Genomic DNA, 25,719 nt, shown 5'->3' with positions numbered 1-25,719 from the left:
ACTACCCGGTATTACACAGAATATGACGTAACTAACGGTTTACATCAGACAAAATACACATAAAATAAAGGAGTGTAAAGGAGAAAGGAGAGAGGGTCAACTCGGTCGGTTCAGGGTCGGGGGTCAAGGTCGACGGTCAAGGTCCGAAACAAGGGAGTGTGTGTTTTGCCCGGTTCCATCTAGACTGATGAGGTATCAACAATAAGCAGGAAAAAGTCAGGGTCTTTTAAAACGGCTAATCTAGACAAAAAATTCTTGACCTATTTCTCTTACCGTTATGGGCAACTTGAAACACGTGCCGAACCCTGTCTTGATCCGTCGACCCGTCTTGACGGAAGTAGTAACTTTGTGTAAGAATGTAAAGGAACGGTTAACTCCCTGGTCGCTACGCATCAGGATTTGGGTTACCGACTTAAGAAAAGCTTTCTCTGTTTTTTTTTGTAAACGATGGAAAACCATTTGGGTTTCTGTAAAGTCTTAATTGTGTTGAGGTTGGTATCAAACTATTTTAACGAAACCTTTACTTGAATAGTCTTACATCGATAGTAAATCCGGTCTGTGGTATTATGTAAGTGTAGTGTTACACTAAAAGAATTTTTATAAAGGGTAGAGTAAAATATTTCATCTCAAAACGTCCGGGGAAAATAACTGCCGAAAGGTTTCGGCAAACTGTGGCAACTATATATACAGACTAATTCAAAAAACACTCACACCTCCTTCCGTCGATGTCGCAATCGAATCGGATTTAGCTAGTTTTCACGTGATGCTTCGGGGTCACGATCTGTCACTTGACAGGGGTGGCCCGGCTCGGGCGGCAGGTAAGCCGGGCTATGAAGTGTGAGATTTATCAAACTAGCCACGAGAGGATTGACCGGCTAGTTCCGCTCTGCCCGGACCTAGACTAGTTATACCTGTATTCGCGCTTCCTTCATATTGGCCTGCGCTCTCTCTCTAGTCTAGTCGACGACTCAGGACTGCCTCTTGTTCGTCGGAGACGTACTAGTGGACTACGAGGCGGGATGACAATCGGCTCCGGACTGGCCTGCGCGTTTTACGCTATGTGCAGGCATTTTCTCCTTTTTGTACGCAGCCCTGGAGGGTTCATAGAGAGAAAAATAAATAAAACGAGGCCACGTTTTATTAATTTGTGCGCATGATATACTTTCTCGTTCGCACGAGTAGGAAGTGGACACACAGGAGACAACCGTTTCATTTCAGACTGTTATGTTTATGTGGGGAAATGGCAGTGCATACCGGTACATTATTTGAGATATATTTCAAACTCGGACTTCATTTTAGGGACATTTCGGCCAGAAGTGTAGAGCTATTCGTTTAAGCACCGGATTCGCAAAACAGAAGAGTCTGTGAACCAGTCTGCCCTGATCTATGAATTCATGTCCGTGACTCTCACAGTATCTGCTATCTGTGGCGCGCAGAGAGCTGTGCCTTTTACGCAGCGCCTTCACTGTGTTTACCTTCAGAACAGCTGAATAGAGATCGAGGCTGCTACGTTACATACACACACACACCACCCCCCCCCCCACACACACACACTTCATAAAACTAATAATATGGCGTATAATAATAATAATCGGGCAGTTCGATGTGTCTAACCATAAGAAAGTATCTTGTGCGAACAAGAAAGTATATTGTGCGCACAAATTAATAAAGCACGGCCTTGTTTTATTTAAATTGAGGCCATGTATTACATCTCGTGCACACAAATTAATAAAACGTGGCCTCTTTTTATTTATTTTTCTCTCTATGAACCCTCCAGGGCTCCGTATTTTTGTTATTTATTTTCAGGCAAAAGAAAAATGAAACACCAAAACAGTTAGATAAGCAGGGTTGGAGGAGAAAAAAAGATTTCAGAATAATATATATGATGTGTTTTATAATGATTGATCATTAAAGTTTTCTCAAAGCTGGTAAAGGTGCAGCTAGTTTGAATGACTTTGTATACTGCAGGGTAGCTTGTGGATTTACTCTAGGTGGAACTAAAGTCTGATTTAACACTTGATTAGATTTCACATCATTCATCCACATCTGTAAAGTAACTAAAGGTATTAAATACATGCAGTGGAGTAAAAGTACACCATTTACCTCTGAGTTGTAGTGGAGTACACAGTAACAAAACATAGAAATACTCAAGTAAAGTAAAAGTCTCCTAAAACTGTACTTAAGTACAGTACATGATTGTATTTGTTTTGCTCTGCCATCATCACATTAGTCTATAATTATTTGTTACAAAAATGTAATATCTTACGTAAAATAAAGCTATGTTAATTCTGTTTTCAATTTGTTTAGCTTTTCCCTTAAAAAATTGCAAAGATAACCGATAAAAATACCGTTAAAGTACCGGATCGAACCAGAAAATGAGCATAATATGTCCTCTTTAATAAGTCCTGAGTCAGCACTCATTCTTTGAAGTCGTCTTGGTGTGTCACAGTTGTTAGCCAGCCAACACATCCACACACACTCTACTTCTGGTCCATCTGAAAAGAGCCAGGCTACTTTTACTACTCGAGCCTCAGGTCTACATCTACCATCATGAATGACTGAGTATAATAAAAGGCCACACGTTTGCAGCTAGATTTAGTGTCCAATTGGCAGGTTTATCACAAATTGCGGGGATGCCCAGAGAGCCCCAGGGTTTAATTCCTGCCACGTCACAATTATTGTCAGTCTGAACACAAGAACTTCTGGATGCTCTTTTTAAGTCATTGTTTCAATCGTGTAACCATTACAAAGTTTGCATGACAAAGTATTTGTCTGTTTCTTTTTACAACACATTTAATAAACTGCTCATATCACGATAAATATTGTTTAGCAAAATATAGTTGTGTGATATATTGTCATAAATATAAGCTTGGCAAGTCGGAGTTTTTAAAATGTCTAATACACAGGAAAACTGTTAAGCGTCAAACTCAATATTAAAATAGACAAGAAATAAGGGAAAAGAGACTCTCCCAGGTGTGAGAACACATTCCTGACATTTGTACTTCTCACATGCTTAGATGTACTTTAAAAGAAAGCAGTCTTCCACGTGTGAAGATTTCAACAAACCACATGGACTAGCAAACATTAGAATATGTGCCTCATAATATTCTCCCGGGCACCTGAGTGAAGCCTCAAGTGCCATTTGAGACCGAAGGGCAAATACACTGTAGTGTAACATGTGATTTAAAAAAGGTCACATATTATGCAAAATGCCCTTTTTCATGTCTTTTGAACATACAGTATGCAGTACAGTGTACATGTCTCCCCTGTGTGTTAAGAGACTCTGAACGTTCATTTTTCTCCTGATCCACATGTTTAAACTCCTGTCTAAGACAGAGCGAATCAGGTTGGAGATCCAATTGGACGTTCTATGGTATTTTTGTGTATTAGCCATACAGTAACCATGATAACCCTCACCCACCTTCCCAATGATCATACACTATTTTACAATACTTTGCCACTGCAGGAAGCAAACTAAATACCCATCACAGGTTCTGCTTTTACCTTCAATGCTCTCCTGCGACATAATAAAGTGGTGATGCTGAATTCAAGTCTTAGGTACTTTTTGATTGGTCGAACTCATGTGATGTCACATAACGAGAACAAATTCAACAATAATGATTGCAACTCTCTGGTTTCAGTGTCTGCTTTAAGGTTGATCTTAATCCGTTGTGGTTTGTATACAATATCCTACGGAAGGGCAATTGGTATATAATAAATCAGATGATCGGCAACAATAATTGACAGAATAATTTATAATTAAAGTAATCGTTGGATGCAACCCTACAAAGAAAAACACCATAAACAACAAAACAAAGACTGATGGGCCACATTAGTCCTTTGTGAAGGGAAGACATGTCAAAAGGAGATTTGTCAGCGCACAGAGAAAACAGAGGGAACAACATCATAGAAAAGAAATGATAAGGAATTCATACAGTGGGGCAAACTGAACAAAGTGGTTTGAGGTGATGTTTTGGGATACCTGTCCGAAAATCAACAACAATACCAATGCTACTATATGGGTTATAGTATAGTACGGTATATAACAGTTTGAACAGGGTTTCTATAGAGGACTATCAAAGGAACTGATAAGACAATAAATTCATCCTGAATTGAAACATTTTAAATACTTATTCCCTGCTTTTCTATTCGCTGAGAGCAACGGACACTAGGGATGTAACGATACCAAAAACTCACGGTACGATAATATCGCGATAAAAAGTCGACAGTACGATATTTATCGCGATATTGAAAAAAAAAAAGAAAATAATTTTTGGATTCTTTTTTTTTGTACTTGAATCTTTTTCTTTATTAAATAATAAATCTGATTTGCACAGCATTTTAGTAGGATAGTAGTATTTTAAAGTGTCAACAATATAATAATCAGACCCTTCAATAGAATAAATCAAGTTTCACTTTAGTTTTTCAAGTAACTCAACTCTAACTCACTCACTCAGCATCATCAAGGTTATCTTTTAGGAATATGAGCATGTCCACATTTCCAGGTAGAAGCTGGGATGTTTGGGCGTTTGCAATATCCCCTGCTGTGGAAAAAACTATCTTGCTTGGTACTGATGTTGCTGGGACAGAGAGATATGCTTTGGCCATGGGTGACAGCAGTGGGTAAAACTGTGCATTGTCCCTCCACCACTTCAAAAACAATACAGTTGTTGCCAGGAAGGTGAGGCTTATTGACAGGGCGAGATATAAATATACTGTTGGTACTTGTCAATGACTCTAGGTATGTACATGTAGCCCTGTAAATACGATGTCCTTTTGTGTTATCTGTTGTTTTATGTTCATGTTGTAACCTACTTGCTGCCATGTTGGACAGGTCTCCCTTGAAAAAGAGATCGATGATCTCAATGGGACCATCTGGTTAAATAAAGGTTTAAAAAAAATTTTTTTAAAAAAAATCGCGGTAGATTTTGTCAGTCTCACAACGGTATTGAGAAATTTATTTACCGCAATATCGTGATATTCGATATATCGTTACATCCCTAACGGAGACACATACGCACACACACCGACCAACTTTTTTTCTTTTTTAAATTGACCTATGGGCAGTCAGTTAATTGCTAGACAAACATAAGTAACCAGACATTATGTTGCCTTTTTAAGTGTGTATTTGAAAAGTCCTAATTAGGTAAAATATAACAGAACTCAAGAGAATATACAGAAAATGTACATTTCAAAGTATTTCAAAGTTAGATAAGGGAAGCCCCATGTTGCCTACTGTTAAGTTCTTATAGAGCACAAGGAGTACAAGAGATGTGACAGGTAGAAGGTACTGTGGTATAAAAACTCTTAAACACAATATGCTCTCATAGTGGGTTTACCTATTCAGAACAACGTGTTGTGCAAGTTTAAAACAAGTCATTCTAAAAAGGGAGTTTAAATGCAATTTTTGTCAATATACAAACCCAAATGTATATAAAAGGAGGCTGTTGCCACGGTACCGAACTACAAAGTAGCGAAAAGCGACCTCAAGAAGAAACATGAGATAAAAAGAGAAGTGAGAACAAAAGACAGAGCGACTTCAATGTCTGTCACCTCCTGCCAACAAACAACACACAGCTGGTCTGTTGGTTTATGGGACAGCTTCTTCAGGGAGCCATCAATCTTACCAGCACTCCTTTTAAGGGCTTTTGTCCTGCTTTACTCAAAGCCACAAAAGCTGCCCTCTTCAAAGACGATAAATAGTCTTTAGTCGCTGTATGTTGGCATCAATCTGGCTTCTTCTCTTAACTCTTGGCACAGTTAGGAGGGCCAAAAGAGAAAGGCCAGCAAACAATCCTAATCTGACCAAGAGCTTTTGGTTAGCTTGTCTAATTCAGCAGGGGCTGTCCAAACAAAACCGTTTTATTGTGAATGAAAAATCTTTATACCAAGAGGCTGCAGATTGCTATTAAATGTATCAGCTCAATGTTACTCATGCAGTTCACATGTTCATGGTTTTCTCAACCGTTTGAATCTTGTTCTATTCTTTTGTATTTTTCTCAACTTTTCTACCTTGAAGAAACCCGGGGAATTATGGGTTTTTTACTTCGTTTTCTTTGACGCGTAAAATCGTTTAAGTTTAACCTTAAATTAAGGTCATATGAGCTAAACTTGAATGAAAACTTAGAATAAAATAATGTATTTAAAATCTTTAATGTCCATTTTATAACTTACATTATTTATTCTTATTTCTTTCAATGTAATACTATTCTTTCAGTTTAAGGGAGACTACTGTATGCAGAGGTTAGATGTGGCATTTCTTTCTAAATGTTAACTAAAACTGTTTATAAAGAGGCTTAGAAAATATTAACAATAATAATAATACATTACATTTATAAAGCGCTTTTCCTGGTGCTCAAAGCGCTTAATGCAATACAATATTTGTTAGTCATTCCTTACAATACCAAGCTTATCATGAAAATATGTTAAGCTATCTACTGCACATGTCTCTGTGATGATGTGAATTTTATGAACAAGGGCCATATGTCACACACTTATGCCAGTGACAGATCACTCAGCTCCAGTGTGCTAAAGCAAAGTTCTCATGCTAACAGCCAGCCTGCTTTCCCTTCATGTCATCACCTACTCCACATTTCCTCCTCTCTGCTGTTTCTGGCTCACAAGCAAGATCAAACAAGTGGTCACATGAGAAATGAGAGCGGCGCTCGGCCACCCGAGTTGCTAGCCTGGGGCGAATCAAACACCTGGCATTTGTCACCCCACATCCCTTTTACAACCAACTCGACCCCCAGTCTCTGTACGGGAAAGCTGAAAGGCATTTACATACAGAGCAGACAAAAACACAGGTTCTGCTAGTGCTAAGTAATAACTCCCCTAGCTAAACAAGCTGCTCCTACGGAGGAAGACACACAAAGACCCACACTTTATACAAGCTGTAGAGAATAGAAATGAAAATACCATTGCATAAAAGAAAAGCGCTCAAAGCACGGGGATATAGACCTTTCTTCACCCTTTTTCTTCCTTCAAAAGCGAAAAGGATTAAAGGGGAACTCTATGCTATTTACTGCCGCCTCTCCCTTTTCTCCTCAGGTGTTGTAAAACCATAAATCTTTCTTGTCCACTATTTGGCTTTAAAACAGTCCGTCTTTATGGGGAGGTTCTCCACCAAATGTGCGTGGACCAGGCAACCCAGTCAAATGTCAGCTATTCATGAAAGGAGCCACTGTAGTTTTTCTAATCCTGCTCTTGATGTGGAGGCAGAGAGAAATACTTTGTAGGTTAGTAAGTGAGCACATGCTACGTCCACAATAAACTGATTCCAATACCAACAGACTTTTAGTGTACAAAAACAGTTATTTGCTGTTAATTCAGAAACAAAACTTCATCTTGATCAAATCTCTCTTCAGTTGTGTCCTCTTCCTGTTCGGCAACCCAGTTGAATGTAGCTGAACTAGTTCATGGTGCCCACCCCTCCCTCCAGTTCCCCTGCCCAGACCTCCAAGAGGATTCTCTCATCTGATTTTATAGCCTTTCCACACTGAGGAAGGACTGACCACCAACAAACCCCTGCACCCCCTCCAAGAATTGGATATCTTTCCACAACCCCCTCCCTTCAACACTTTTTCCAGTAAAGTGGCCTTAATGCTCAGATCATTGAGTTCAATGTTCTGTACTCGTACCAGGGTCAGACAGCTGCTTATTAAACCTGCATGATGATGACAGGATATGGGTGTCCCCGCTCTAAAACAGATTAATTCAATCTGGTGCTTCACCAAGCTAGCAGACAACAGAACAACATTTATTAAACTTTTGGTTGCAAAAACATTTGACAGTTCAAAAAGAGGTTGTACTTACATCTGATTTGTGGGACTGGTCCTCCATATCAGAGTCATTGTGGTCCCCCAGGTCCTGGAACGGAGGGAGTGCGGACACCTTCCTGCGCTCTGCCTCCTCAACTTCTGGTCGCAGTTTACTTGTTCTCATCTGCGATCTATCCTTCAAGACTTTCTTATCCAAATGTGGAGCGTCTGACCCCAACGTCTGCTTCCCTGAAAGATCCGCAAATCCCTTTTTACGCTTTTTGGTCACGAGATCGTCGGCGTCGGAGCTGGACAGACGCTTGTTTAGCCCCGACCCAGGGGTCATCCCCTCAGTCCGATGCTCCTTGGACAAAGACTTGGGTTCCTTGAAGCCCATTTTAGGATTTATATCTCTAAGTGGCTGGTTCTCTTTGGGTTTCCTGGAAGGTTCTTTGGGGACTTTGCTGGATTCCCAACCAGAGTCTCTGAAGGCACTTTTGGGCTCTTTCAAGTCTTTTGCAGGCTTGTCTTTGTGGTCCTTGGAGGGTTTGTGGAGTTTGGAGAAGGTGATGTTGTTGGTGCTGGTGGTTGTTGCCGTGGTGAGAAGGGTGGTGCTGCTTCCTTTGGAGCCATCCTGTGGATCAGAGCCAACAAATAAGATATCCTACATTGTTTCAACACATCCTACAAAATGAAAGACTGTACATCAGGATTTAGCCTAGCAAGAATTCTAAACGTATGGCTAATGTTCGAACTACATGAATGCAAGTTAAGTCATGTTTGAAAAAACACAAGATATTCTAACTAACTTTGGGGTGTTGGAGCAGAATCACACAGAATCATCTAAACTACAGAAGAAAACACTTCAGCTCAAAGGATTATGCAAAATTATCATGCAGTTTGGCATTAGCCTCTGCGAAAAGAAGCCCGTTCTTAAAAGAAAATCAAAAGGGTGTTCTCAGTTTACTATGGGCTTGAAGAGCAAACTCAGGACTTATTTTCAGTGGTGTTGTTGTTCGTGGTGTGAGGGGTATTTTCAAAATCCACACAGGCGCAACCTTAAAAGTGGAGCAGAGGGCAAAGCGGAGAAAGGAGGAAATGCATTCCTTTTAACGACGGGGGCCATTTGTCCCTGGGTCTCACCTCCAGCCTCCTTGTCAATATTTCATCAATGCAGTAAACCTATTAAAGCAGTCTAGACGACGGGGAGTGTTACAACTCTGCCCAAGCACCTCTAAAACCTTTCATTTTGCCTATCTGCTGGTGACCCCGGGACCTCAGGATGTAAAGCTGCCGATTCCTTCTGACCTCCAGCAGCTCCTCCACCGCCCCCCTCACAGGGCAGCCCCACATAAAAAGGCTTTAGTGCTCTGGACAGGACACAGCGCTCTGACGCGGCTAATGTGACACGTTTTACCAAACCTTTCAGCACCGTGACATTGGCAGGTTAGCAAGTGGCACAAGTTAATGTAAATCACTGAAGGGCGTATCATATTAATAATAGTGTCAGCACATCATAATTACAGTCATATAATGAGTATGTTCTTTACTTTCCAGAGATACATTGTTTTTAAGAGAACAAGACGTCTGGATCAAGCAATTTACAACTTATAATATATTTTTGGATGATTTTATTGATAGGAGTAGTAGAACTACAGAGCTGCTGTATATGTACATTGTACCCAATAAAGTCTGATGCGAACATATACTCAATAAAACAAAAGTTAGTGAAATACTTCAGGCATGCTTGTGAAATTAAATGATTGTAATAAATAACAGATAGAAAGTAAAGTGTCTGAGACCTTTTGTCATATAGCCATGATTTATTACAACGATATCTAATGTGTTATAGTACCAGTGCAATCATTCTCAACATGTGATGAAGAGAGAGAGAGAGGGGTTTTGCAAGTAGAGCGAGAGAGTGTGTGTGTGTGTGTGTGTGTGTGTGTGTGTGTGTGTGTGTGTGTGTGTGTGTGTGTGTGTGTGTGTGTGTGTGTGTGTGTGTGTGTGTGTGTGTGTGTGTGTGTGTGTGTGTGTGTGTGTGTGTGTGTGTGTGTGTGTGTGTGAGACCTCCTGCTCTACAAGTAATTCATCACACACACAGTGTTTAGACTGGAAACTGTTTCCATGTGAAATGGGCCTCTCCTAACGTGGCTCTTAAATGACACTATTTAAAAAGGGACTAAAAATACACTTAATGGAAACATCATGCTGGCTTATAGAAAGACAGGATTCTGATCAGGGCTGCAACATCTGCCTGCTCTTTTTAATCACTTTTAAAAACTTTTTTAGAATTGCTTTTATGTGATTCTACTTTTAGTCTTATTTAATTTTTCCTTAATTCTCTTTCTTTGTATTTCTGTTTTATTATTTGCTATGTTTTTAACTTTTCATGTTTAGTTTCAGTTCTTTTTATTCATTTACTGTCCGTAGATTAGATTCCCAGCATGCTTCTCTGTCAGTGGAGTCGGTGCTTATGGCTCAGCAGCAGCCAAGATTTAGTTTGCTTAAGCCTTTGAAATCTTTGAGTTTAAATTTCCTGGAGGTCTTTGAACCTGCCGAATATGTGGGGGATTAAAGCCTGCATACCTTGAAGAAGTGAAATATTAAAGAGCTGGGTGTGGCAGAGAGTGGGTGGGGGGGGAAAGAAGACTTGCTCCAGGCAAGTACCTGGAAACGACACTGACCTTTGACCCGTGAAAGCTTTTGCTCTTCTTTTGGTCCAAGAAGGTGGATGTCAGCGAGCTGGGGAGTGAAGGCAGCTTCATGTGCTGTCCGAACAGAGAGGTGGAGCCCTCCTGCATCACCATCACCTGCAGGAGGACAACCAGAAAAACACATATTCAGAGGAGTCTTTGCTTTAGACGGCCTAAAGGAAAATAAGATTTGAGTACCCAAAACTGGCCTTGAATGCTGGGTCTGATTCCTGGTCTTGTTTGCTGAAGGCAGCGTTAGTTGATTTGATAAGACATTCTTTATCCACATTCTTATTGGAATATATTTTCCAAGGCTTCCTAAAGTGTTAGCTATTGTGATTCCTATTCTTTCAGTCGCAATAGAAAAGACTTAAAAAACGTTTTGAAATTGAAAAACAAGTTTAACTGTTTCTTCAAAAGGCACATGCATTCACTAACATTTCAAAAGAATCGATTGGAACATTTTTGCCAATTAATATGTAGACCTGACCTCATCACACAAAGAATAGCCAATCTAATCAATCTTGAATTGTTTAAAAAGCATTATAAATCAGCCCCCTGAGGCACATTTTGCCTGATGGTCTAGTAGAAGTAAATGTAGGTTTTGTTATTAGCCTCAAGAAAGACTTACCGGTAACAGTAATTAATTAGCGCACTGGCGTCTTCAAAGCCAAGAGATGCAAATGTATTCACAGCACACACTTTAACCTCTAAAGCTGTCTGAATTGCTAGAATATCGTGCAGTCATTAGCTGGAACCATTGCCAGAATATGCAAGTAAAGACAACACAGCTGCCTCACTGTGTCTGTGCTTCAGTGCTGAGGGACTGGACATCACCCAGCCAGGGTAAAATGACTGGGTGTGTTACACATAACCAATCACAAATCACTTTGTAGAGATGTCCAATGCTGTTAGCATTACACACGTTTCCTCAGTTAACCCAAAGCATGTTGGAAATCTTACATTTGAGTCTTCTGAACTTCGTTTGTTAGGATCCCGCTGCTGTTAAAGAGAGGGACAAAAGAAAATGTGAATAATCAGATCACAATCTATAAAATGCAAATCCTTTTATAATAAAACAATAATCTCCACAACACTGAACAAGGTGTAGTAAAGGAACTTGGAATTGAATACAAATGTACAAATGATATACTAAGATCTTTCAGTAGTGGAAATTAAGAATGATGGCTTTGATATGGTCTGTCAGCCATTGAGCTCTTCTTGAGGCTAAGAAGAGGGTGCAGGGCAAAGTAAATAGAGAGCACTTAGCTCCAGTCATAAAGCTTCCACTACAGGAGTCCTCTGGCAGAGGGCCAAAAGACTGACTGAACACTGAGGAAGCAACTATTGATGTCCCAAACCCATCCTAAGGATTATATCAGGACATTTTGGGGGAATTATAGACATTGGCTAAATAAAATAATGTATGTGACCCGCTCTATCGAAATCAGTCGGAAGTTGCAACGGCTCATTTCAAAATACGTGGATTTGCGTAAAAAAATAGTTTTTCGGGGTTCGGGTGTTTTGTTTGATTTTAAATAAACAAAGTCTTGGCTTTCAGAATATGAAACTTTTATTTCCAAAATCACACGATAAATACATTTTTGAAGCTTGTAAAGGGAAGATGACAGGCACCTCTCACTCGCACTTGGCTCTTCCGCAGCGCCGCTCCCCCTCCCTCCGGCTGAAATTATGAATGTAAGGCGTATAGTAATCATAGATAACACGGCAGGGTCCGTTACGGTTTGTTTTCATCTGATTTTAAATAAACAAAGTCTTGGCTTTCAGAATATTAAACTTCTTTCGGCAAATTCAGATCATAAATACAACTTTGAAGCTTCTAACGGCATGATTACAAGCGGAGAACGGAGTAACTTAACGTCACAGCAGGCGTAACAACAGCCGGTGTTTCTCGTGAGGGTTTTCCCCGGGAAACAAACACAATACACACAAATGCAAAATTACACAAACACACATACATACGCAGTCGCGAGCTCCCCCCAGACCAGTAATCCAAACGAAAATATTTTCCCTCCGTAGTATTTTGATCATTTGCTCCGCTAATAATCAATTAGATCGATGGATTCCAGAGAAGGGGAAACTTTGAAGGCCTTTTTCTCAAAATGACGACTTGGTGATAGTCATTATATAATGTGACATACTGTATTTTGCTTAATATCTGGAGTACAACAACAATCCTGATATCCTTAGAAAGCTAGAAATATCCTCTTTCCAACGAGTGAATACAACTCAAAATGTGTCTTCGGGTCAATGCGACTGATTTGATTTCGATAGAGCAGGTCACATATTTACTTTACAGTATTCTGCTTACAACAACCAAACCAGCATTTTGCTACATATGCAAGTACAGACTACAGTGTGTATATGCAAACCACTATGCTCTGGGGATAAACTGTCCTTTTACAGAAACCCAATATTTAGACCCTCCAGAAAAACGCGGACAAAAATCCTTGATTATGTTATTAAACATGCGGGGGTTTTATGTGATTTTATGCGGTGAAATTGCGGGAAGTTGCGAAATATGCGGAAAGTTGCGAAAAAGAATAGTTTTTTTTAATATAATTGGGCTGTCTTATTTATTCTCTCTCACACACAACCTGCCAACTAGCGTTAAACCCCTTTAATGTTTATGTATTGAAAAAGCAATTGGACTTGGACTTGGACTTGGACACACACACACACACACACACACACACACACACACACACACACACACACACNCCACAAAAGGATTCACTCTTGTATTTCCGGATCCACACTTCTGTTTTTCAATGCACACACAAATGTGTTCCGTTTCATATACATGTAAATAAAATCCAAACACATTTGGATTTTATTTACATGTATATGAAACGGAACACATTTGTGTGTGCATTGAAAAACAGAAGTGTGGATCCGGAAATACAAGAGTGAATCCTTTTGTGGATCATGAAATACAAGTGTGAATCCTTCTGTGTGCATGTGTGTATTATGAGACTGTTCTGAGCCCATAGATGAAATGTTATTAGATATGTCATTGTGAATAGGTTGCTAATGTATACCCCTGTAATTATGTTGTATGATGTCCTTTTTGTTTTCTGTTGTTTTTATGTGTAACCAATGTGCTGCAGGTCTCCCTTGAAAAAGAGATCGTTGATCTCAATGGGATTTTCACCTGGTTAAATAAAGGCTACGAACAAACAATAACTGTTATTTTTGTCCTGAGTGGACATATTATCTTATTGTAGTGAGCTTCAGGAAACACCAGAGTTTAAACTATGTGCTTGAACCCCCGGCTGGAAAGTAAGTCTGGAATGTTTTATTTGGTAAACGTACATTTTTGGGGCATTGGTTTCTTGAGGGTGACCTCTGCTTGTGTTTGTCATTTTCTCTGGATGCAGTGGTGGACTTCATCATCAGGAAAAGGGTGGCTATTCCTGCCGCCACCCACACAGGTAACACATCCTGGTGTGGAGAATGTGCATGGAGAGTTACTCGGTGTTTATAATACTGACCAAACAACATGTGAACATACTGTATGACCTCTTCACCTCTAAGATGAGGGACACACTATATCATTATGGTGACTACCTGATGTCCCTTTCTTACCATGAACACACACTGTAGTTTCCATTGTCCCACATACACTGTCCTGCTTCCGGAATACACACTGAGTGTGTGTTTTAAGATGGGGTCCACAGGTTTTTTTATGGCATTGGTCATAATAGTTTACATAATAAACGTTCACCATATCCGAGTGGTACACAAGGGTGTTCAGTTATCTGGGATTCTGGGGTTATTATTTTAAATATATGTAAAATAATAACCCCAGAATTTGTTTTGCCATTTGATATATATATATATAATATCATATATGTATATATAATTATTTGTATCCGCTAAAATACAACAGTTCTCTATCAATAACAAATAAGGAATAAAAATGCTGAAATAAAAAAGAATTGGCCCATATTTCTAGCACACATTTCTTACAGAATGAAGGCAAAAGCTTTGACAATGAAATGTAAACAATAAATAAAATACTCTCTCCTGTTTAAATAACATTCACCTTGAAAATGTTTTTTCAATTGTTAAGCCAAATGAACACCTTGAAGAATCCAATCAGCTTCGGGCTGAGAGTCTCTGGGTGGGGGGTGGAGGAGAGTGTCAGAGAGATTGACCTTCTCATTGTTGGTGTCTTTTCGTAGGATCTGTTGATATATAGAATAACAGCGTTACTCTTTTTAACATGTAAACTGCTGTGATCAGACGCAGCAGTGGTGCAGCCTCAGGCTCCGCCCCCCAGCATGCTCAGCTGTTAATGCATGTTATTACTCGTGTTTCAAATGAATAATGAAAGACCTGGATGTTCTGTCCCAGTGCTGGGCCCGCTGCAGTCCGTCATGCAGGATCTGCACTCCGAGGACAACGACGATGATTCAGAGGAGGACGACGACGACAACGACATGGACTCTGACATGGAGCGACCGGCACACACACACCACACACACCACCAACGCAGGTTAGTGAACAGTCACTAGAAATAGGCTTATGGGTGCTGCCCCACGCCATGAAGAAGTCATCATGACACAGGCAGCAAATATGAGCAGGATACAGAAGCTGTGGGATTTTAACTACACCATTGAGTTTTAGTGATTTGGGTCATTAAAGTGCATATATATTTTGTGGAAGAGTAGAAGTGAATGTTCTACATTTATATTTTTCTCTGTGATCTTTTGTTAAACCCGCTAGATTTAATTTACCACACAATAAACTTTTTGGGAATTTCTTGTGGAGGCAGTTTGATCTCCCATGGCAGCCGGGCAGCAGAGATGTACTGATATACTGAAGCTTTTGTTTCCTGTTCTCTTCTCCCCCAGGGTCAGTCTGAGTGATGGCAGTGAGAGTGACAGCTCCTCCCCCTCACCTCCATCCCGTCATGAAGCCCCGCCCTTACTAAAGACTACCAATAACCAGGTAAGATGATATCCTAGTATTAGTTAGTGCCATTGAATATATAAGGAGGGAACCCAGGTTGTAATGTCTGTAGATTGAAGTAACACAGAGTGACTGACTGCATGTACTCTGCTCTCTGTCAGATACTGGAGGTGAAGAGTCCCACCAAGCAGAGCAAGCAGGACAAGAACAAAAACTTAGATTGTGACAAGGTACACAAAGCTTTATTTGTTTATCATTATAAATCAGCCCATATGCAATAGTTTAGGAACTATTTCAGTAACATATGGAGTTTAACACAGTACAATTCTCCTGCCTTCACTTCCTTTTTCCTGACCACAGAGTATGACTTGGCTTTGATAGAACAATTACTGTATAGAAATACATAATGGATCATAAATAACGAAAGAAGCGTTATCAGTTCAGTAGTTTCACAGATACCTTCAATAAAGTGGTTTGCAAGGAAAACTTTAAGACAGTTTAAAGTTTTTTTCTGTCTTAAAGCTATTTTTGAGGGAATCTATTGGGTAAAAAAAGAAATCCTTACGAATGTACAACTCTAACAGTAGTTGGATAACCAGCACAAGTTGACAGCTCAGTTGGAAAATACCGTTTTACAAGATGTTGAGATGATTTATATTAGAAACGAATAAAACATTGTCTGAAAGCTTATTAGAAACGTAACCATATGTATTCTAATTTAAATCCAGCTGTCTTGTTCTATTTACCAAAATGTTTGTAGTTGCTAAAAAAGGAGTTTTGTAGTTGGTTAGTCTTTTATATTTCCCAGTAAGGCGGTAGGAGTTCTAACCATACCCAGCTGTGCATGTGTGCGTCTTGTGTGACAGGCTGCAGTTGGACGAGTCTGGTGTGAATGGGTGAGACGTGGTTGAGCGTATGTTCCTCTAACTGGGCCTTATATCACGTTTCTGTGTGAAAGTGTCATATCTAAGTCCATAAAGCTAACAACGTGTTGCTGTGTGTTTCCTAGGCTTACCTGGATGAGCTGGTGGTGCTGCACAAAAGACTGATGACGCTGAGAGAGGGCCATATACTGCAACAGGTGTGTGTGTGTGTGTGTGTGTGTGTGTGTGTGTGTGTGTGTGTGTGTGTGTGTGTGTGTGTGTGTGTGTGTGTTCTCTATTCAGCTGTTCTAATGAAGGTAAACACAGTGAAGGCGCTGCGTAAAAGGCACAGCTCTCTGCGCACAGATAGCAGATACTGTGAGAGTCACGGACATTAATTTATAGATCAAGGTAGACTGGTTCACAGACTCTTCTGTTTTGCGAATCCGGTGCTTAAACTAATAGCTCTACACTTCTGGCCGAAATGTCCCTAAAATGAAGTCTGAGTTTGAAATATATCTCAAATAATGTATGCACTGTCATATCCCCACATAAACATAACAGTCTGCAATGAAACGGTTGTCTCCTGTGTGTCCACTTCCTACTCGTGAGAACGAGAAAGTGTGTGTGTGTGTTATCTGAGTCAGGGAGACTGTTGCTGCGAGGATGTGCCGCTGACTTTAAACCAGAAGGCTGTGGCATGGCTAACGGTGTGTGAGCGTGTTGTTCCCTGAGCAGGTGGCACTACTCTGTGAATGACTCGTAGTATGTAAAAGCACTTCGACGGTTGATAAAGGACTATATTAGTGCAGTCCATTTAATACTCAGGGAATTAAAGGTGCAGCATGTAGTATTGCACTTACTAATTAATATTGACCCGACTCCCAATGAATATTTTTCCTTGTCAAAACTTGGTGCCGATATTAGATAGATAGATACATACTTTATTTATCCCAAGTTGGGAAATTGTTTTGTCACAGCAACATTCATGTTCATTTATTACCCAAAATGCTTACCTAAATCCCTAACTAAACTGTCGACAGTTAGCCTGTGGCACAGATAAGAAGCTAGAGTTTTAAAGTAGCTCACACTGGCTTCAAAACAAGTTCTTTGATAAGTTGTTCAGAGAAAAGCGGCTGAAATCAGAAGGACACAGTTTCTGCTTCATCCTAGTGATCTCACCACACATCTTCTGTCTAATTGACATCAATGAGAACCAAGCTAGTGTCTGGTGAGAGGAGCAGAATACCTGGATAGAATTTAAATCAATACTTCAAACACGCTCTTTGCGGGATGATGTGTTTACTGAATAACAAGTTATGCTGGGACAGATTAAATCCCCAGGTAAGTAAGTTATGGTATGTCAGTCACATGACGTCATTGAGCCCCAAATGACTTTTTCCCATTGACTTACACTATATATCAACTTTCCAGTTCTAACACTTCAATAGCCCTTATTCAAATAATTAGGGTCTAATAGTGCGCTACGAGCCAAATCCAGAGTTATTTTCCCTTCTTTTCAATTAACTAAACGGTGACCTGGCAGATTGGAGGCTGGGCTTAAGGAAAACACAAGTGTATATACACTTTCATTTGTAAAATCAGTAACATTTTTCTTCATGTTTGCCGGTAATTAGTATTTTGCCCTGATTCTCTATCTGCAGGTGAACATTGAACACATTGGTTTAAAACATGAAATGTAGTCGATGTTTGGACTTTGCTATTTACATTTACATTCCTGATTATTTAAAAAATATATATATACGGGTCTTCCAAACTCCAATAAAAAACAAAACCAAACTGTGTTGGATGACTATTCACAGTGTTCACAGATCTCATCATAACACTTGTACAAGTCCGTGTTATCAGTTTATTGTTGATTTAAATAGGAGCGGTGATCTGACTCAGATCCTTGGTAATCTGCTTCTCATCTGGAAGCAATTAATTATTTGGTTAACCTCTCCACCTCAGAGACTGCGTGTTTCTGACTTATATTCTCCGGGCCGATCATATGACAGTGTTGTTGGATCTCCAGGCAGCGACTGCCAACTTCTGCCTCGCTCTCCTGACAACACGCCTGGCTCTGGAAAGACTAAATCCCATCCAGCAAAGCACAGCTTTAACACGCTAATCAAGACAATCGCTGAGTTCACCAAGTGGCTCCACTTCCTGCTGCAAGACATGGAAGTGATTATCTGGCCGTCTGTCCTGCACACTCTTCACAGAGGGCCCTGTAACGCAGATGGCATGTCTTCAGACGGAGGAGCCTGCCAGGAGTTTGGTTTCCAGTTGAAGCGAATCCTTAACGGCAAACGGGCCAAATTGCCACCAAAAGTGGAGTGAGAGAGGGACGCCCCAGGGCCTGACTTAGATCTGCCCTGTCATAAAAACTCCTGTAATTATCCCACATTTTTTCAAACTGCACCGACACCAAGAAATGTAGTTTGGTTATCGTGTAATCCTCAGGGACTCCCAACCTACAATTCCAACATTTGATAAAGAGAACGAATAATACCTGCACAGAAAATTATTTTAAAGTCAGTAAAAGTTATCAACAAGAACAAGGTTTAATAGGAACAGTATGCAACACCAATGCAAAGTACAGTATATGTTTTATGTCTGTGCACTTGTATAAAAAGTGATAGTTAGGGAATTAGCTTTTTCTCTGTGGCAGTCTTCACTTAACCTCTTACACCATAACATTATGTCATTAAACACAGCAGCTTCAAAAACTCAAAATGCAAGCATAAGGTGCAACAAATAAATGTGTTTACAATATAATGTGTAATAACTGCCTCTCAATTCTGACCTCAGCTCTGCATCCAAGTGGAGGAGCCTTTAGCCTTTAGACTTAGCATGGAAGGCTCTGGGAGTTGTTGTTTTTGTGAAGTACTTCTGCTTTAGCTAAATGATTGAAAAACTGAACTGAAATCTCTCTATTGGACTCCTTTGTTTACTTCTGTGACATAATGACAGCAGGAGAGGACTCTTTAAAGTAGAGGCACTACATACTGATATACACCTGAACATCAGCAGGAGAGGACTCTTTAAAGTAGAGACACTACATACTGATATACACCTGAAGATCAGCAGGAGAGGACTCTTTAAAGTAGAGACATACATACTGATATACACCTGAACATCAGCAGGAGAGGACTCTTTAAAGTAGAGACACTACATACTGATATACACCTGAACATCAGCAGGAGAGGACTCTTTAAAGTAGAGACACTACATACTGATATACACCTGAACATCAGCAGGAGAGGACTCTTTAAAGTAGAGACACTACATACTGATATACACCTGAACATCAGCAGGAGAGGACTCTTTAAAGTAGAGACACTACATACTGATATACACCTGAACATCAGCAGGAGAGGACTCTTTAAAGTAGAGACACTACATACTGATATACACCTGAACATCAGCAGGAGAGGACTCTTTAAAGTAGAGAAAATGAGCAGAAAAGGGCCTCTTTAATGATAATAAATAAATGAACTATGTCCTATCAGCTTTGCAGGGAAGTTCAGGAAGTTGTTTTTCGTGAAGAACTTCTAGTTTTTCCTAAATAACTTTGAATCAATCTGAATTGAATCAAAATATGCATGTGTTCGGAGTTGTGTGTCGATATGTGTGTGCTCCCCTCTGCTGCACTTCCTGCTTCATAAAGCTGCTGATCCTCATGCTCCAGAGGTTTGTTTGCACACCAGTAAATATCTGACCCAAACTGGCCTTCAGCAAGTTGTGTAAGATATGTAATGTCAATCCTTTAAACTGTCGTTCTGTCAGTGCACCTTTTTTTCTTTTATTTTCCTTTTTTTTCTTTTTCCACTTAGATAACATGGTTAGGATTCCCTGTGCTAGTTTGCTGTAAAGTTCCCATGGCCCTCTCTTCTTATATTATTCTCAGGCTAATGTATAGTTCAGTACATTAAAACCTGTTTTAACCTGTTATGGTTTTAACCATAACCTGTAACCAGTTCACTATTTGTTTGGACAGATATTTAATTGCAGAGTGCAGAACTCTGATTGTCCCCTCTGTTTTCAGATTGTGAACCTGATTGAAGAGACGGGACACTTCCACATCACAAACACTACTTTTGACTTCGACCTTTGCTCCCTGGACAGAATTACAGTGAGGAAGCTCCAGAGTTACCTGGAGACCTCCGGGCTGTCCTGAGGCTCTGAGCAGCTGGCTGCTGGATCTCTGTCTCCGAGGAGGATTTCAATTTTTCCCATTTCTCTTGAAAAAACTCCAACTTTGGATACAATGCAAAAGCCCCTCTGTGGCTGGGACCAGTCGCTGTGTCCAGCCTGCTGTTGCACCGGCTCTCTGAATGGAGGGTTGGGGGTCCCGCTGCAGAAAGCAGAGCCTGGTGTTGTGGGGATGAGCCCTGTGGATCAGGAGATCACCCAGAAAGCCTTGAAACTTCTCTTGATTTTAAAAAAAAAAAAAAAAAACGAAAAAGTGGGAAGCTGCGACCCTGTTGCTCTTAATGAATGTGCAAATTGTTACAATGTATGTTCCTTGATTTGTTGTTCATTGGGACAAATGCATGGTCAACATTGCCTTACAACATTGTAAGTCTTATTTATGTGTGTGTGTGTGTGTGTGTGTGTGTGTGTGTGTGTGTGTGTGTGTGTGTGTGTGTGTGTGTGTGTGTGTGTGTGTGTGTGTGTGTGTGTGTGTGTGTGTGTGTGTGTGTGTGTCATAATGAGACATTGTTGAAGCACTCCACAACAGGCATTACTGAGGACACTTGATTGGTCGCTGACCTAAATTGAAATTGAATGTCATATATTGCATCATTACAATGGGAAGAAAAAACTGCCAGAGCATGTGTGAAGGTGATGCTGAAAATAACATTTCTATTTAAATCCATTACTACATGTTTCAATTTGTGCTTCATAAACACAGGGGAGAAGGTCCTTTAGAAAAACCTTTAGTTGTCTCACTAACCTCTAAGGGCTTGCAAAGATGCCTTGACAAATAAAAAGTAATACACATACATTTAAAGGAAAAACATTGTGTAAAGATACAAATAGAATTGCCTATATCAGAAAATGTGCCTGGCCCAGGAATATTGTCTCATTGTCCACCTTTCTGAAGCATACTGAAGTTTTCAGGGCACAGGAAGTACTTGTTGCTTTTACTTATAGGCTATCTGTGTATAATCTTCATCTTCAAACAAACCGCTTTAAAGGGAAATAATCTACACATCTTGGCTTTAAAAACCCAGCACGACGTATGGATTTTTTTTTTAACGCAACTTCAATCAATGCGTACATCTATAATCGGCATGCTCTAAACTCTAAATGACTTGTTTCAGCAAACCACCAAATCATTTCATTCATCACTTGGCAGTTTTTTATTCCCATATTTTCTCCAGATGTGAGCTTAGCACAAATCTCTAAGGTGGAAGTTCTCATGATGGAATCAAAAATATATTTTTACCAAATCCAGGAATAATATGCTGCCGACCGGCTTGTTGCCTGCAAACGAGAGAAAGCTTTGTTGTCTTGGCTCATTTTAGCTCACTGCTACAGGGCCAATGGAACATGCCAAAAGCATAGTGAGTAGAAGCAGTTGTTTAGGATACTCGTGTTTGGCTGCAGAGTGACTGAAAGAATATCATTATCTCATTGCCGGGAAAATAGACCAAACCCTGTCCGAGGAGAGGAACGACAAACTGCCTGTATGGTGGAAATGGAAAACAGCTCCTGTGTTCTGCATTTCTGAAATGTGTGAAATATTTTGGGTAGATTTAACAAACGAGAAGGCCAATGGGAGTTTTGGCTGACAGGTACTGTTACGGGTGTAATAAGAAAAAATTATCTTTTATTTATTTTGTGGATGTTTTGAGTTTGCTAAATCAAAGCTCAACATTATTTCCCAAGGAGAATGCCTTTGTTTGATTTGTACCAAGGACCCGAGTGCCAGTGTGATAAACTAAAGTTCAGGATGGTGCCGACCTTTCCAAATGACCTTAAAGGGTTTTCTCACCCTGTGTTCTGTCTTATGGTTTGTGTATTTTGAGGATATACAATAAATATTCTGTATGATGTACAGATGATTTAGTAAGTAACTTGTTGAGTTATTTTGGCACATATTGTTAAACTTTTTTTTTTATTCCCCACATAGCAATTATTATAAAACGAAAACGTACACTTTGAGAAGTTTTCTCCAAACCAACATTTTTTGGTGGCCTAAATAGAAATTCAACTCAAAGCCCCTTTGTATACGATTCGATAATTTCTAAATTTGGCGATACCTAGTGTATGAATGAGAGACGTTTACTTATTTTCATGAGGATGCTGATGTCCCCGTCCCGATTGATTCGACCTGCATGATGATGGGAGAGTCGCACCGCTGCGCAAAGTCTTCTCCAGGACATCCCAAAGACTCTCAATGGGGCTGAGGGCTGGACTCAGTGGGGGCCAATCCATGAGTGGAAAGTATGTCTCCTGCTCCCTGAAGCACTCATTCACCATGTGAGTCCCCCGGGCATTGTCCTCTTGGTATATGCCCATGCCATCAGGGAATAAAAACTGCATTGATGTTAGAAACGGGCCGTTTCTCAATGTCGAGTATACCTCCTGCAGAGCCACTATTTCAAGTATACTACGTCATCGAGTGGCGCCGAATGCTGGGCATTAAACATGTATTTAAACATTCCTTCGTATAGTGGCTCTGCAGCAGGTTTACTCGACATTGAGAAACGGCCCTGGTCATTCAGTATATTCAGGTAGTCAGCTGACATAATTATTTGGGAACGTATAGCTGAACCTAGACCTGGCCAACACTGCAGCTACCCCAGACCATAATACTGCCCCCAGAGGCCTGTAAGGTAGGCACTAGGCATGATGGGTACATCACTTAATCCGCCTCTCTTCTTACCCACTCTGGAACAGGGTAAATCTGGATTTATTGATTTGGTTTTAATAATGCGTTGGACAGTTCTTAAACCCATTTTAGTAGTTTCAGCATTCTCCCTAGTTGTTCTATTTGCTTGATGCAGGCCAATCATTTGACCCTGAAACTGATCCTTTCCACGACCACAGGATATGTCTTCCAACATGGTTGTTTAAGAATTGAGAAGCTAAATAACTAAGTTATTAACTAGGATTAAAGGTGGGGTAGGTACGTTTGGGAAACCGGCTCGAGATACACTTGTTATATTCCATGGAATGTTCTTAACATCCCGATAGCAATGAATAAAGTGCTTTGACAAAAAATCCATAAAAAAATGTCATCTGTGGAAGCCGGAGTACTGTAAAAAGCACGACCAATCATTTGAGCCGGCCCGGCTAAAATAACTGGATGCTCTACCTGCCTGTCAGAGTGTCAGCCTTCCATCTGTGCACAAACTTATCTCGTGCCCTCATTGGTCATGTGCGCGTTCGTGTGTGTTGGAGGAGGGGCTCTGTAAGGAAGTGGCAGATTTTTCCGGTTGTGTATTTTCAAATTCTAGCGCACTCAAGCTGGTTTCTCCAAAATTACCTACCTCACCTTTAATAGCTTGTTGCCAGCTGGAATATATTATCTCTCCTGTAACTTTCCAATGGAAGGCTCTAACAGATTGGCTTAGTTAAATTCAGTTGGTGACTTTTTTTTTGGACGGGCAGTGTATATACACATTATAAGTTAAAGATCTCCTAGTGTACTATTTTTAGGCATATATTATCAGATATGTAAAAAACATGTCTCTGAAGTGTTTTGCTCAAAATGTCAAACAGACCACCCATTGTAGCATGCCTCATACCCCTCTATTCCAGCCCTGTTACTAAAGTGCTGATTCTGGGTTTGGCCCTTTAAATGTAACCGAGCTGCTGCTGGCCACGCCCTTTGGAGCATCCGCATGCAAGCAGTGAGCTCTGTGAAGAGAAGNTATATATATATATACATATACTGTGTATTGTACAGTGATAATATATTTTTAGTCAACTTTTTTTTGTATTGTTCTACATAATGATTGTGTAATGTCTGTTAACATGTTGATGTGACAAAAAAATCCCAATATGGGATTAATCAAATATAGTTCAACACTTAAAAGACTTTTACACAGATTTCATGATCACTCTCAGGACTTTTACCTTCCATATTGACAAACATCCCTTAATCAATACAGAGAACCATTTATTTGTAAAAACCACAATCAACACTTACATTATAGTCATTTTAAAATATATGAAAAGGACTTTATACCACTTTATGTATTTCATCGTAATGCATCTCAACTCTTAAACTTATATTTCAATTAGACTTTTCTATCCATTTGTGAAACTTCAATGAATTATGCATTCTTTGTTGTTTATTGTTATCCTTTTTATTCTTCATGAATGACTATAGATATGGGAGGTGTCTTCATAAGCCATGTGTCGCTTCTAACCTCTCAAACCTCTTTCTAAAATTCTTACCAGCTTTTCTTAAATGCCATTATGTGCGCATTAATAAACAAAAACGTTCCAATCTCTGCACTGGTGTTAGAGATAGACAGAACATTCTCCCTTGAAGCTCACCTATTATGCTATGATTGAACCATTTATAGGGCCATATCTATAGAAAACATGTCTGATGTGTTTTGCTCAAAATACCAAACAGACCACCCATTGTAGCATGCCTCATACCCCTCTATTTCAGCCCTGTTACTAAAGTGCTGATTCTGGGTTTGGCCCTTTAAATGTAACCGAGCTGCTGCTGGCCACGCCCTTTGGAGCATCCGCATGCAAGCAGTGAGCTCTGTGAAGAGAAGGCTGTCTACCAGCCCACATTTTAGTAATGTTGTCATGAACGCGTCAAATCTGGATGAGCTCCGTTGTTCCCCCTGTTTTTAGAGGTGTGGGTAAGGAGGAAAAGAGAGAGGGTTTTATTTGTTGACACTTTGTGAGTCTCCTTACACACTGGGGACACATATTTACGCATAAAAGACATTAAAAAGTGCATTTTGCATAATAGGTGACCTTTAAAGTAACATTGTGCTATAAGAGCCATTGCAACAACAGCGTCTCGTGCACAGGAACGAGCCGAGCGTCCTCCACAGAACAGGGACCCTCTGAAGACTCACAGTGAAGATAGCAGAACCTCTGTGTTTTCTATGTCGGCCCGAACAGTCCTGAAGCTTTTGATTGAAACGTTGATACTCTCTAGATATTCCATCCGACTCCAGGCTAATACCATTAGCTCATCCAGTTTTAAGCCAGTGATCTTTAAACTTGCTTTGTCCTTCTCTCTGTCTGTACCTGTGTACTCTCATGTTCCGAATAAGCCAGCTTCCCCCAAATTTCTTTTTGGTGTCTATCAACACCGGGATCCTGAGTCGTGGCTGATCCTGTTGCTGCGGTCCTGTGTCCTGGATCCTGAATCATGTGTCCTGCATCCTGAGTCATGTGTCCTGGATCCTGAATTATGTGTCCTGGATCCTGCATCCTGAGTCCTGGATCCTGAGTCCTGATCTGAGT

General features: G+C 40.2%; 2 protein-coding genes across 2 annotated transcripts; one reads left to right on the top strand and one right to left on the bottom strand.

Moving 5' to 3' along the window:
- Positions 1–7,794: 7,794 nt before the first annotated feature.
- LOC104944209 (protein AF-9-like) lies at positions 7,795–12,805 on the bottom strand. The gene is made up of 4 exons (XM_010769712.1): positions 12,800–12,805; positions 11,420–11,458; positions 10,448–10,573; positions 7,795–8,394 (listed from the first exon to the last, which is right to left on the bottom strand). Exons 1-4 carry the CDS (start codon positions 12,803–12,805, stop codon positions 7,795–7,797), a joined length of 771 nt encoding a protein of 256 aa, XP_010768014.1.
- Positions 12,806–13,734: 929 nt separating this feature from the next.
- LOC104944208 (protein AF-9-like) lies at positions 13,735–22,340 on the top strand. Its single transcript, XM_010769711.1, has 7 exons — positions 13,735–13,759; positions 13,858–13,911; positions 14,837–14,978; positions 15,337–15,433; positions 15,556–15,624; positions 16,404–16,475; positions 20,309–22,340. The coding sequence occupies exons 1-7, from the start codon at positions 13,735–13,737 to the stop codon at positions 20,438–20,440; spliced, it is 591 nt and encodes a 196-aa protein (XP_010768013.1). The 3' UTR covers positions 20,441–22,340.
- The last annotated feature ends 3,379 nt before the right edge of the window (positions 22,341–25,719 follow it).

This window comes from Notothenia coriiceps, unplaced genomic scaffold, assembly GCF_000735185.1.
Source record: "Notothenia coriiceps isolate Sejong01 unplaced genomic scaffold, NC01 NC01_scaffold00007688, whole genome shotgun sequence".
Taxonomy (NCBI): Eukaryota; Metazoa; Chordata; class Actinopteri; order Perciformes; family Nototheniidae; genus Notothenia; species Notothenia coriiceps.
The sequence above is the reverse complement of the archived record's forward strand: the minus strand, read 5'-3'. Positions and strand labels throughout refer to the sequence as shown.